Raw genomic sequence first — 12,720 nt, 5'->3', positions numbered from 1 at the left:
AAGACACAGTTTGGAGGTTTCACAGCTGCCATTTTACACATAACCTCGTTCCCAGAAAAATTGTGCGTATAAGCGTGTAACAACTCAAATCTAACCTATGTGGGACTGAACTAAATATTTGTCTTTATTTGAGCTTAGTGAATCACATGACTGTGAGGCATTAAGAAACGTGTAGAGTGCTAGGACTTGGCGACAGGACTTTTTGCAGTGCTTTCTATTATTTAGCGAAGACCATGTTAGAATTTTTTGTCCACCAGACCTTCAGATAAAATAGATTATTTTGCACCTGACATTGAAGCGGAGAGGTGAGGTGAGGATTGAGTGGGGAGATGAGTAGTAAGTAGAGAGGTGAGGGGTGATAGACAGTGTTTTAGTCAACTTTTTCTGGGCTGTCTGTAATGAGCTTGGCTTGGTGCTCCTCATTAAGCCCTTTATGGCAGGTAACAGGTCCAACAGTGCACCAACCAATGAATGACTGGGGGTTGGCAGTGAGTTGTCTGAACATTAGCAGATAGTTGTCTGGAGTTCCATTTGGCTCCCAGTGCACAAATACGTCCTGGAGAGTCCTGAGATTTTTCATCACCTCACTGTATAATCCTTCTTTATCTCATTCTAGACTCTGTTTGTTAGCAGTTAATGTCGACAGGAATTTCTTCTCAGCTGGAGTAGGATACAACAGCAGGGGTGTGACACACTCAGGCAGTGGAAAATTACGCTAACCCTTAATTGTGCTAACCCCAACACTAACACTAATGCTAATGTAGCATAATTGCTGCATACATGACTGCATTTAGGTGTGCTTACGTTCCATTACATCCCCATTGTGTACCATCAGACAAACAGCAGACTACACTCCCAGGCTAGGTTTGTCAAAATGACTTTATTGAGTTTAGAGTTCATGTACACGTAATGAGTTCAGTGTTTCTCGTACATTCGTACAATCTCATAACTTATATGTAATGAAGTTCTGATACACAGACACGTAAGACCCTCAGTTTAGCAACCAGTGGTAGGAGGACCTGCCCTATTCCAGGGTTCACGGCAGTGGAGGGTTCACTTGCTAAACTGGGAGACAGGGGCGGGGACATGGATGTTCTGCCCCTTCTCCAACTTCTTCTCACAGTCGATTAGGTAGTTCACACCGTCAATCAAACATTGGACCAGCTCCACCTATCACAGCACAAAAGAGAAACAGGGAGAATTACTCTTCCAAAATATCAAACCTGGTCACACAAAAGTTTAATAAGTGTATAATGAACAGTTACACAGTTATTACGACTCTATTTCTTCCTCATTCCCTTTGTCTCTTTCTTCTCCATCCCCCTCTCTTTTTTTTTTTTTACCTCCGATTTGCCCAAACGGTCATTGTTGGAGAGGTCAAAGGTATCTCCGGTAGCAGCTGTGTCCACTCCGCCTGTACCCCTCTTCTGTAGCCGCATGGCGTCCAGAATCTTAGGGAAGCGAGGGTCCTGCACACATACAAACACACACACACAACGTTTTTATTATTATGTTATGCCTCTTTTTGTATTTGTGGACTATGTGTGTGTCTGTGTGTGTGTGTGTGTGTGTGTGTGTGTGTGTGTGTGTGTGTGTGTGTGTGTGTGTGTGTGTGTGTGTGTGTGTGTGTGTGTGTGTGTGTGTGTGTGTGTGTGTGTGTGTGTGTGTGTGTGTGTGTGTGTGTATGTGTATGTTACCTTGCTGAGGTTGGGCAGGCGTACGTGTACCCCAGCCCTAAGTCCAGTGCCCAAGTTGGAGGGACAGGTCAGGATGTATCCAAGATGCTCATTCCACATGAACTCCCAGCCTCTCTCCTGAATCAGACGCTCTACCTAGTGGACAGGAGGTCACGCACACAGACAGAGGGAGAGAGACTGACATTACGAATTGTGCAACACAATCTCCAAAGAAAACCCCATACCTCACCATAACTGCAACAACAGAGATATGGAATGTACAGCTGAGTGTCAAGTGATAATAGCATGAGCTGAACTATTTACTGTTGAATGTGGATTGTCTGCTCACCATAACACTGTGTACGCCAGCTGAGCTAAAGCTGTGGCATTGAGCTAGCTTGGAACAGCTAACACAAGCTAACAGAATTCTTCAGGTCTTAGGTAAAGTTACCCATCCACGGTTCTGTGCAGCAGTGGCGGTCAGTGCCTTATTTCTATTACAGCATATTGGATGACTGTCATTCATATTCCATTCACCCAGCTAAATGTAACATCGATAGGTTTAGGCTACTACATGATACTCAAATTTTCCCTATACCCATCATGAGGTTGCTACAACCTATCCTATGAATGAAAGTTTACAACGTACGTGCACAGGTCGAGAGAAATTTGAGTAATCAAGGTGACAGATGTTGACACATTCAATACCGCCTTGCACACTCTTGCCTGCATCTAGCTGATCTATGGTGTAATAATTAGTCCAACAGTTGCAAACAAGAGTTTCAATTGGACAAATTCAGGCATGTTTATCCCCGTGTCATTCCATTTGCTTCCGTTTAAGAAACATTTATCAACAGAATCGGCGTAATGAATACAACCCTGATCACACTCAAACACAGTTCACTTTCATAGCAGCCACATTCAAACAGCATGAACCCTTTGATCGTTGTATTCCTTCTCGCATCTACGCGCTCTCCTCCTCTCAGCTTTTCCATTCGCTTGTGGACTTGTCAGTGACAACACATCAGCTTTCTGTGACCAGGCGAAAAAACATTTCCAAGCCAAACCTTCATATCAGAAACGCTAACCGCTACACACATCCTATGTTGTTGTCACCATATTAACATCATAGTCAACATAGCTACTAGAACTAACACGTTAGTAAACCCGCTACAATCATGCAGTACAGTCAGCAGCAAGCAGTTTAGCAGTTACACCGGCGGGCCCCTGTGGCAATAAATTGATAAAACCAAAAGCTTACCTTGACTTGGAAGAGTTCCAGTGTAGGATAGCCATAGCCAGCTAGCTAACATAGCATTCCTCTTTGTTTGAGCCGGGAGTAGGCTAAACTAGCTAGCTGCGTTCGCATTCGCTAGATATGGATCATATTATATCCCAGAGAAATAGAAGTGCAGTAATTGTAAGTCACCTAATCTATGTTCCTTTAACTGTTAGCTCTGAGGGTATTGTCTGCAATAATCATATGCACATAGAATTGAATTCTGTTACAGGAGGGGGTCGCAGTTCCGGAGCGACCCACTAGGTTTCATCCTCCGACAACTTAGGCACCTTCTCACTCACAGTATGGACTAATCAGTATCCTATTGGTGTCACCTGTGTCTACCAGTTCACCTATGTATTTATGCCCTCACTTCCCTGTGTTCCCTTGCTCAGTTTTCTCTGTTAGTTTCTGTATGTCCAGCAGTACTACTCAGTGTCTGATCGGAGACCTATGTACAGGTACTTGAGAAGTGTTCTCCCTGTTTCATTATTTGTTTCAATCGAAGGTAGTATTTCGTATTTTGGCTGTCAGCCGGTTTTTGGAGACTTATTTGCTCCGCCTTTCTTTTATCTTGATAAGTCCGTTATTTTGTATTTTGGCTTCGGGACCACCAGTAAATATCCTTGTTTCACCATCTCTGCCTACTGCCTACTGTATATCCTGCACCGCACCTGGGTCACACCTCACACCAACCCTTACAGAAAACTGAGCCAATATGGACCCAGCGGAGGCAGCACAGTATTGGAGCACATTGGCAACACAGGGAGCTATGCTGAACCAACACAACCGCAGCCTGCAGCAGATCATCGAGAATCTCCGCCAGCTGACGAACTCCGTGCAGAGCCGGGTGGACACCGGACCAGCCCCGGCAGCCATCTCCAGTCACGCCTGCGACATCGCGGGAACCCCGTCTACCACCTCCGGAGAGGTATGACGGACATCCAGAGGGCTGCAGGGAATTCGTCACCCAGTGTTCCCTGGTATTCAGCCAACAACCATCCTCCTTCCCGACGGAACAGGGCCGGGTGGCCTATATCATCACTCTGTTGACGGGTCTGGCCCTTTCCTGGGCTACCGCGGAGTGGGAGAGCCAAACTCCGGCATACTCAGACTCCTACCAATTCACCCAGAAGCTACGCAAGGTGTTCGACACCTCTCAGGTGGTGTCGGGGCATAAGGCCGGGAGGTGGTCCACGGCCTGTCGGCAGGTTGACCGTTCGGTGGCAGACTACTCCGTGGCGTTCCAGACCTGGGCTCGAGAGGCAGGATGGGAGGAGGCCGCCCTGGTCATCCTTTACGCGCAGGGGCTATCGGAGGGGATGAAGGACGAACTCTCCTTCAGGGAGCTGCCTGAGCGACTGGACGGCCTCGTCGAACTCTCGGTGCGGGTAGAGAATCGGCGTCATGAGAGGGCGCATGAGAGGGGGATGACGCAAGGCACGCCTCCGCGTCCCCCTATCAACCCGGATTCAGGGAGGAGATGCCTCAGGAGGAGACTATGCAGCTGGGGGCGGCGCGCTGCTCCCATCCTGTTCCGGTCTCCATCGACCATTCATCAGCCCAAACCACTGTCCCAGACCACCTACCAGTCCTCACCTCTTCCCCAGGTCCCGCACTCTGAACCGCCTAACGCCCTAGCGGCGGTTGCCACTGGGAGGAAGGCGGGCTACAGACTCCTTCACTGGCCCAGACCTGGCAGGCGTTCCCCGGGAGTATTGGGATCTGGGGGAGGTGTTTAGTAAGAGGCGTGCCAAGGGCCTACCTCCTCACAGGCCATACAACTACGCTATCGATCTCCTACCGGGCGCCATGTCCACACGAAGGCGATTGTTTTCCTTGTCCCGGCCGGAGATGCTGGACATGAGGGAGTATATCGACGCGGCACTCGTCGAGGGTCACATCCGTCCCTCTACCTCACCCGCAGGCATTGGCTTCTTCTTTGTGGGGAAAAAGGGGACGTGGGCAGTGGCCGTGCATTGATTACCAGGCGCTCAACGACATCACGGTTAAGAACCACTATCCACTACTCCTGATTACGAAGGCATTCGAGTCGTTGCAGGGAGCCCGGGTCTTCACCAAGCTGGACTTAAGCAATGCCTACAACCTGGTGAGGATTCAGGAGGGGGACTACAGTGTCTTCGTGTATTTGGATGACATCCTAATATTCTCAATGGACATGAGTGAACACCAGCAGCACGTTCAGCAGGTCCTCCAACGCCTTCTGCATGTTCCACACAGAGACAGTCTCCTTCCTGGGGTTCATCATCACCCAGGGGGACCTACGGATGAACCCAGCTAAGGTCAGCGTGGTACTGGATTGGCCGCAGCCCTCATCCCTCAAGCAACTACAGTGGTTTTTAGGGTTTGCTCATTTTTATAGCCGATTTATTTGCAATTTTAGCTCCCTAGTTTCTCCCCTGACAGCACTCACCCAGACGAGTGTGCGCTCCTTCACCTGGATCCCGGAAGCGGCCTACTGTATATCCTGCACCACACCTGGGTCACAGCTCACACCAACCCTTACATAATTCCACTGTTTGCACTGAAACTGTCTGCCTTAAGAAAATGCCCACTGTGGGCAGCCCACTGTATACCATTGACTCAAATGTAAATGTCACTGACATGTCTACCTCAGATCAGCCTCTCAGAATAGTACTAAAAACAAAAAAGCAACCCAGAAAAGGACTAAAAATAGCCCATATTAACATATGTAGCCTGAGAAACAAGGTTCATGTAATTGACAACTTATTAACATCAGAAAACATATATATTATGGCCATCTCTGAAGCACACTTGGATAATTCCTTTGATGACGCAGTAGTAGCCATACATGGTTATAGAATATATAGGAAAGATAGAAATGCAAATGGCGGAGGTGTTGCCATGTTTGTCCAGAGTCATATTCCTGTTAGGCTGGGGCTCCTGAGTGGTGCAGCGGTCTAAGACACTGCAGCTCAGTGCTAGAGGCGTCACTACAGACCCTGGTTTGATTCCAGGCTGTATCATAATCCGGCTTTGATTGGGAGTCCCATTGGGCGGCGCACAATTGGCCCAGTGTCGTCCGGGTTTGGCCGGGGTAGGCCCTCATTGTAAATAAGAATTTGTTCTTAACTGATTTGCCTAGTTAAATAAAGGTTAAATAAAAATAAAAATAAAAAATAGGCTGAGAGAGGATCTCATGTCAGATGATGTGGACGTAATATGGCTACTGGTTCATCTGCCTCACCTAAAGCCTATTCTCGTAGGAAGTTGCTACAGACCACCAAGTACTAAAAGTCAGTATTTGGACTATATGTGTGAAATGTTAGATAATGTATATGATATCAACAGAGAGTTATATTTTCTGGATGACCTAAATATTGACTGGTTGTCATCAAGCTGCCCACTCAAAAATAAGCTCCAAGCTATAACCAGTGCCTGCAATCTCAAATCAAATCAAATTTTATTTGCCACATGCGCCGAATACAACAGGTGTAGACATTACAGTGAAATGCTTTTTTAAAGTAAATATATTAAAGCAAATAACTAAAGAGCAGCAGTAAAATAAAATAACAGTAGGGAGGCTATATACAGGGGGGTACTGGTGCAAAGTCAATGTGCGGGGGCACTGGCTAGTCGAGGTAATTGAGGTAATATGTACATGTGGGTAGTTAAAGTGACTATGCATAAATAATAGACAGAGTAGCAGCAGCATAAAAGAGGGAGGTGGGGGTAGAAGCTGTTGAGAAGCCTTTTGGACCTAGACTTGGCACTCCGGTATCGCTTGCCGTGCGGTAGCAGAGAGAACAGTCTATGACTAGGGTGGCTGGAGTCTTTGACAATTTTGAGGGCCTTCCTCTGACACCGCCTGGTATAGAGGTCCTGGATGGCAGGAAGCTTGGTCACAGTGATGTACTGGACCGTACACACTACCCTCTGTAGTGCCTTGCTGTCGGAGGCCGAGAAGTTGCCATACCAGGCACGTGATTCAACCATCCAGGATGGTCTCGATGGTGCAGCTGTAGAACTTTTTGAGGATCTGAGGACCCATGCCAAATCTTTTCAGTCTCCTTAGGGGGAATAGGCTTTGTCGTGCCCTCTTCACGACTGTCTTGGTGTGTTTGGACCATGATAGTTCGTTGGTGATGTGGACACCAAGGAACTTGAAGCTCTCAACCTGTTCCGCTACAGCCCTGTCGATGAGAATGGGGGCGTGCTCAGTCCTCTTTTTGTTCCTGTAGTCCACAATCATCTCCTTTGTCTTGATCACGTTGAGGGAGAGGTTGTTATCCTGGCACCACACGGCCAGGTCTCGGACCTCCTCCCTATAGGCTGTCTCATCGTTGTCGGTGATCAGGCCTACCACTGTTGTGTTGTCAGCAAACCTAATGATGGTGTTGGAGTCATGCCTGGCCATGCATTCATGGGTCAACAGGGAGTACAGGAGGGGACTGAGCACGCACCCCTGAGGGGCCCACGTAGTCTGTAATAGTTTTCAAGCCCTGCCACATCCGACGAGTGTCAGAGCTGGTGTAGTACGATTCAATCTTAGTCCGGTATTGACTCTTTGCCTGTTTGCTGGTTCGTCGGAGGGCATAGCGGGATTTCTTATAAGCTTCCAGGTTAGAGTCCTGCTCCTTGAAAGCGGCAGCTCTACCCTTTAGCTCAGTGCGGATGTTGCCTGTAATCCATGGCTTCTGGTATGTACGTACTGTCACTGTGGAGACGAAGTCATCGATAAACTTATTGATGAAGCCAGTGACTGATGTAGTGCACTCCTCAATGCTATCTGAAGAATCCAGGAACATATTCCAGTCTGTGCTAGCAAAACAGTACTGTAGCTTAGCATTTGCATCATCTGACCACTTTTTTATTAACCGAGTCACTGGTGCTTCCTGCTTTAGTTTTTGCTTATAAGCAGGAATCAGGAGGATATAGTTATGGTCAGATTTGCCAAATAGAGGGTGAGGGAGAGCTTTGTATGCGTTTCTGTGTGTGGAGTAAAGGTGGTCTAGAGTTTTTTTTCCTCTGGTTGCACATTTAATATGCTGGTAGAAATTAGGTAGAACGGATTTAAGTTTCTCTGCATTAAAGTCCCCGGGCCACTAGGAGCGCTGCCTCTGGATTAGCATTTTCATGTTTACTTATGGCCTTATACAGCTCATTGAGTACAATCTTAATGCCAGCATCGGTTTGTGGTGGTAGAAAAGCTACAAAAAATATAGATGAAAAGTCTCTTGGTAAATAGTGTGGTCTACAGCTTATCATGAGATACTCTACCTCAGGCGAGCAAAACCTTGAGACATACTTAGTATTAGATTGTGTGCATCAGCTGTTGTTTACAAATATACACAGACCGCCAGCCCTTGTCTTACCGGAGTCAGCCATTATATCCTGCCGATGTAGCGTATATCCCGTCAGCTGTATGTTGTCCATGTCTTCATTCAGCCACGACTCGGTGAAACATATTACAGTTTTTAATGTCCCATTGGTAGGATAACCGTAATCTTAGGTCGTCCAATTTGTTCTCGAATGATTGAACATTGGCTAATAGGATTGATGGAAGAGGCAGTTTACTTGCTCGCCATCGGATCCTTACAAGGCACCCCGACCTACGTCCACGATATCTCCGTCTCTTTCTCATGCGAATGACGGGGATTTGGTCCTGCTCGTTGAAGAAAAAATCTTTGTCCAAAACAAGGTGAGTAATCGCTGTCCTGATATCCAGAAGCTCTTTTTGGTCATAAGAGACGGTGGCAGAAACATTATATACAGAATAAATCACAAATAATGCGAAAAAACACAAATAATAGTACAATTGGTTAGAGGGCTGGTTCAAGTCATCAGTCAGCTTACCAGGGTATTTACAAATAGAACAGGAACTAAATCATCCACGTGTATTGATCACATCTTTACATTTTAGTCATTTAGCAGACGCTCTTATCCAGAGCAACTTACAGTTAGTGAGTGCATACATTTTCATACTGGCCCCCCGTGGGAATCAAACCCACACCCTGGCGTTGCAAGCGCCATGCTCTACCAACTGAGCTACACGTCTTTACTAACGTAGCAGAAATCTGCAATAAAAGCAGTATCCACACCAATCGGATTTAGTGATCATAATATAATAGACATATCTAGAAAAAACAAAGTTCCAAAGACTGGACCTAAAATTGTGTATAAACGATCATATAAGAGGTTTTGCAATGATTCCTATGTCGAAGATGTGAAAAAATATTTGTTGGTCTGATGAGTGTAATGAGGAACATCCGGACGCTGCACTTTCAGCATTTATGAAACTGCTTCTTCCGGTTACTGATAGGCATGCACTCATCAAGAAACTGACTGTTAGAACTGCAAAAATCCCCATGGATAGATGATTAATTGAAAAACTGTATGGCTGAGAGGGATGAGGCAACGGGAATAGCAAATAAGTCTGGCAACACAGCAGACTGGCAAACCTACAGTAAACTGAGAAATCACGTAACTAAACTAAACAAAAAAGAAGAAAAAACTACACTATGGAGAAAAGATAAATTATATAAAGAATGATAGTAAAACACTCTAGAATACTTTAAATTAAATTCTAGGCAAAAAATAAAACTTGAATAACTTTTTTTGTTGACAAGATTAGCAAAGTTAGTTATGACATGGAAACAACTCATGCTGAGCCTTCATATTCATGCATAATGGACCGAATAATGAAAGACAAGCACTGTAGTTTGAGTTCAACAAAGTGGGTGTGGAAGAGGTGAAAAACGTGTTGCTATCTATAAATAAGGACAAACCACCTGGCACCAACAACCTGGATGGTAAATTGCTGCGGTTGGTAGCGCAATACATTGTGACTCCTGTTTGCCACATCTTCAATTTAGGCCCAGTAGACGGTGTGTGCCCTCAGACATGGAGGGATGCAAAGGTCATTCCACTACCCAAGAATAGCAGAGCACCCTTTAATGCTTCAAACAGCCGACCAATCAGCCTGTTTAAAAGTGCTTGGCAAACTTTTGGAAGAAATTGTGTTTGATCAAATACAAAATTATTTTACAGAAAACAATTTAACAACAGACTTCAGCATGCTTATAGGGAAGGGCACTCAACATGCTCGGCACTGATACAAATGACTGATGATTGGCTGTAAGAAATTGAGAGTAAGAAGATTGTGGGAGCTGTTTTGTTAGACTTCAGTGCAGCTTTTGATGTCATTGATCATTACCTATTGCTGGATTTCCATCATCTGCCTTATTATGGATTGAGTTACCTATTTCATAGAACACAGAGGGTTTTCGTTAATGGAAGCCTCTTTCATGCAAATTCAGTTAAATGTGGTGTACCGCAGGGTAGCCGGCTAGGACCATTAATGTTTTCTGTTTTTACAAATGACCTTCCACTGACCTTGAATAAAGCCTGTGTGTCTATGTACGCTGACGACTCAACAGTATACACGTCGGCTGCAACAGTAAAATAAATAACTGAGAAAAATTAACATAGAGCTCCAGTCAGTTTTAGAATGGGTAAGTAGCAATAGGCTAGTGCTAAATATCTCAAAAACTAAAAGCATAATTTTTGGGACAAATCACTCGCTCAACGCTAAACCTCGTTTAGATCTATTATTGAATAATGTGGCTATTGAGCAACTTTAGGAGACTAAACTGCTGGGTGTACCCTGGATAGCAAGCTGTCATGGTCAAAATAGACTCAATGATTGCTAAAATGGGAAGAGGTATGTCCATGATAGGGTGTTGCTCTGCCAGACAGGTACTGCAGGCCCTAGTTTTGTCGCACCTGGACTACTGCCCAGCTGTGTGGTCATGTGCGGCAAAGAAGAACATAGGTAAATTGCAGTTGGTCCAGAACAAAGCAGCACGTATTGCACTTAGATGTACATGGAGGGAAAGTGTCAGTAACATGCATGTCAGTCTCTCCTGGCTCAAAGTTGAGGAGAGATTGACCGCATCACTATTGGTCTTTGTGCGAGGTATTGATGTGTTGAAGTTACCGGACAGTCTGTTCAAGCAGTTGGCACACAGTTAGGACACTCATCGGTACAACACAAGACATTCAACCAGAAGTATCTTCCCAGTCCCCGGGTCTAGAACAGAGGCTGGGAAACGCACAGTATTAAATGGAACTTTCTGCCACCCCAGGTAACTCAAGCTAGCAATAAAACAAAAAAATTGATTTAAAAAACACCTTATTGCGCAAAGGGGACTGTGAAGAGACAGCCATTTTACATATCTTGTATTGTAATTTGCACTGTACTTTGTATTAGATCTAGCTATTGTGTGTATGTACCGATATGTAGGCTATGTGTGACGTTTTAAATGTATGTATTTCAGTCCTTGACTAATAATGTTCTGTACTATGTATTATGTTATGTTTCATGTGGACTCCAGGAAGAGTAGCTGATGCTTTTGCAGTGGCTAATGGGGATCCTAATAACTACCCCAAATTGAAAAAAAAAACTATATAGCTATCTCTCGGTCTCTCTGTCTCTCTTTCTTGCTTCTCCTTCATTTTTGAAGGAATTACTTTGTTCAAAACTGTTCAACTATTGTCTTCTCTCTCTTTGAGTCAACTACTCATCACATTTTATGCACTGCAGTGCTAGCTAGGGTGGACAACATGTCAGTTCATCCTACAAGAGCTCTGATAGGTTGGAGGACACCCTCCGGGAAGTTGTCATAATTATTGTCTAAGTCTATGGAAAGGGGTGTATTGAAGTCAATGTACCCAGAGGAGGAAGGAAACTAGCTGTCCTCCGGCCACACCATGGTGCTACCCTACAGAGTGCTGTTAAGGCTACTGTAGACCTTCTTTGCAAAAAAATGTATTTTAATCAATTATTTGGTAACGTGAATATATTTAGTATAGTTTTATCTAAAAAGGATATTTTCTTTTTTTTTCTCCACTATTTTTATTTTTATGAAATTGACTGAGGAGGATGGTCCTCCACTTCCTTCTCTGAGGAGCCTCCACTGCTGTACACAGTCCATCAATGTGTGTGTGTACCTCTTTGAGTCCCCGGCAGAAGCGTTCAAACACTCTCTTCATGTTGCCTCCCTTCTCCATGGAGATGACCCTGGTATGGTCTTCCTCGTTGATCCAGATCAGGAAGGTCTTCTCATTGTTGTGCCTTGGGGATAGTGAAGATAAAGAAGAGAGAGAGAGAGAGAGAGAGAGAGAGAGAGAGAGAGAGAGAGAGAGAGAGAGAGACATAGAACATGAGAAAGCGGAGAGTACTCTGAGTACTCTCAACAGCAGTAACTGTTCCAGGTCTCAGGCGTAAGACCAAGAAAACAGATAATGTGTTCCTGTAAAACAGGAGAAATAATGACACAGTTGGCTTGTGTCTTGAAATCTTCTCTCAGTTTAATTTAATAAAATATATATAAAAGGTGCAACAGTGTCAATTATCTCAGTTGTAGCAATTATCATTTCACAGTTACATAAAATAACTATAGTAAGAAAGTACATTTCCCACCTTTTCCCATTCCATCTTCAGTCCCCTAAACTATTACATAACCATAGCTATTGATATCCAATAACCAAAATAAAGCTATCCAATAAAAATAGTGCAAATTACATAGCTGTTATGTAAAACCACCAAATTGTATATTTGTCCAATACATCCCAAAGATTACCCACTATAAAAATATAATTAAACATGCTTCTCAAAGTTATACATTACGAGTTCCAATCAGTGCACAGTTAACACTAAAATGCATGAACAGCTAAACAAGGCTAAATGTTCTGAATTCTGTCGCTATACATTTCAAAAGT

At 44.6% G+C, this 12,720-nt stretch overlaps 1 protein-coding gene across 1 annotated transcript in view; it reads right to left on the bottom strand.

Annotated features, from left to right (window-relative positions):
• Nucleotides 1-861: 861 nt before the first annotated feature.
• The window catches only part of LOC121587478 (creatine kinase S-type, mitochondrial), a 34,616-nt gene continuing 22,757 nt past the window's right edge, over nt 862-12,720 (bottom strand). The window contains exons 7-10 of the mRNA XM_041904448.2: nt 11,950-12,073; nt 1,698-1,832; nt 1,344-1,469; nt 862-1,170 (exon numbers count right to left, since the gene is read on the bottom strand). Of these exons, the coding sequence (XP_041760382.1) occupies nt 1,054-1,170; nt 1,344-1,469; nt 1,698-1,832; nt 11,950-12,073 (502 nt within the window). The 3' untranslated portion in view covers nt 862-1,053. The remainder of the gene's footprint in view (nt 1,171-1,343; nt 1,470-1,697; nt 1,833-11,949; nt 12,074-12,720) is intronic.

Source organism: Coregonus clupeaformis, chromosome 18 (genome assembly GCF_020615455.1).
Source record: "Coregonus clupeaformis isolate EN_2021a chromosome 18, ASM2061545v1, whole genome shotgun sequence".
Taxonomy (NCBI): domain Eukaryota; kingdom Metazoa; phylum Chordata; class Actinopteri; order Salmoniformes; family Salmonidae; genus Coregonus; species Coregonus clupeaformis.
Note: the sequence above shows the minus strand (reverse complement) of the source record. Positions and strands in the feature narration are given on the sequence as shown.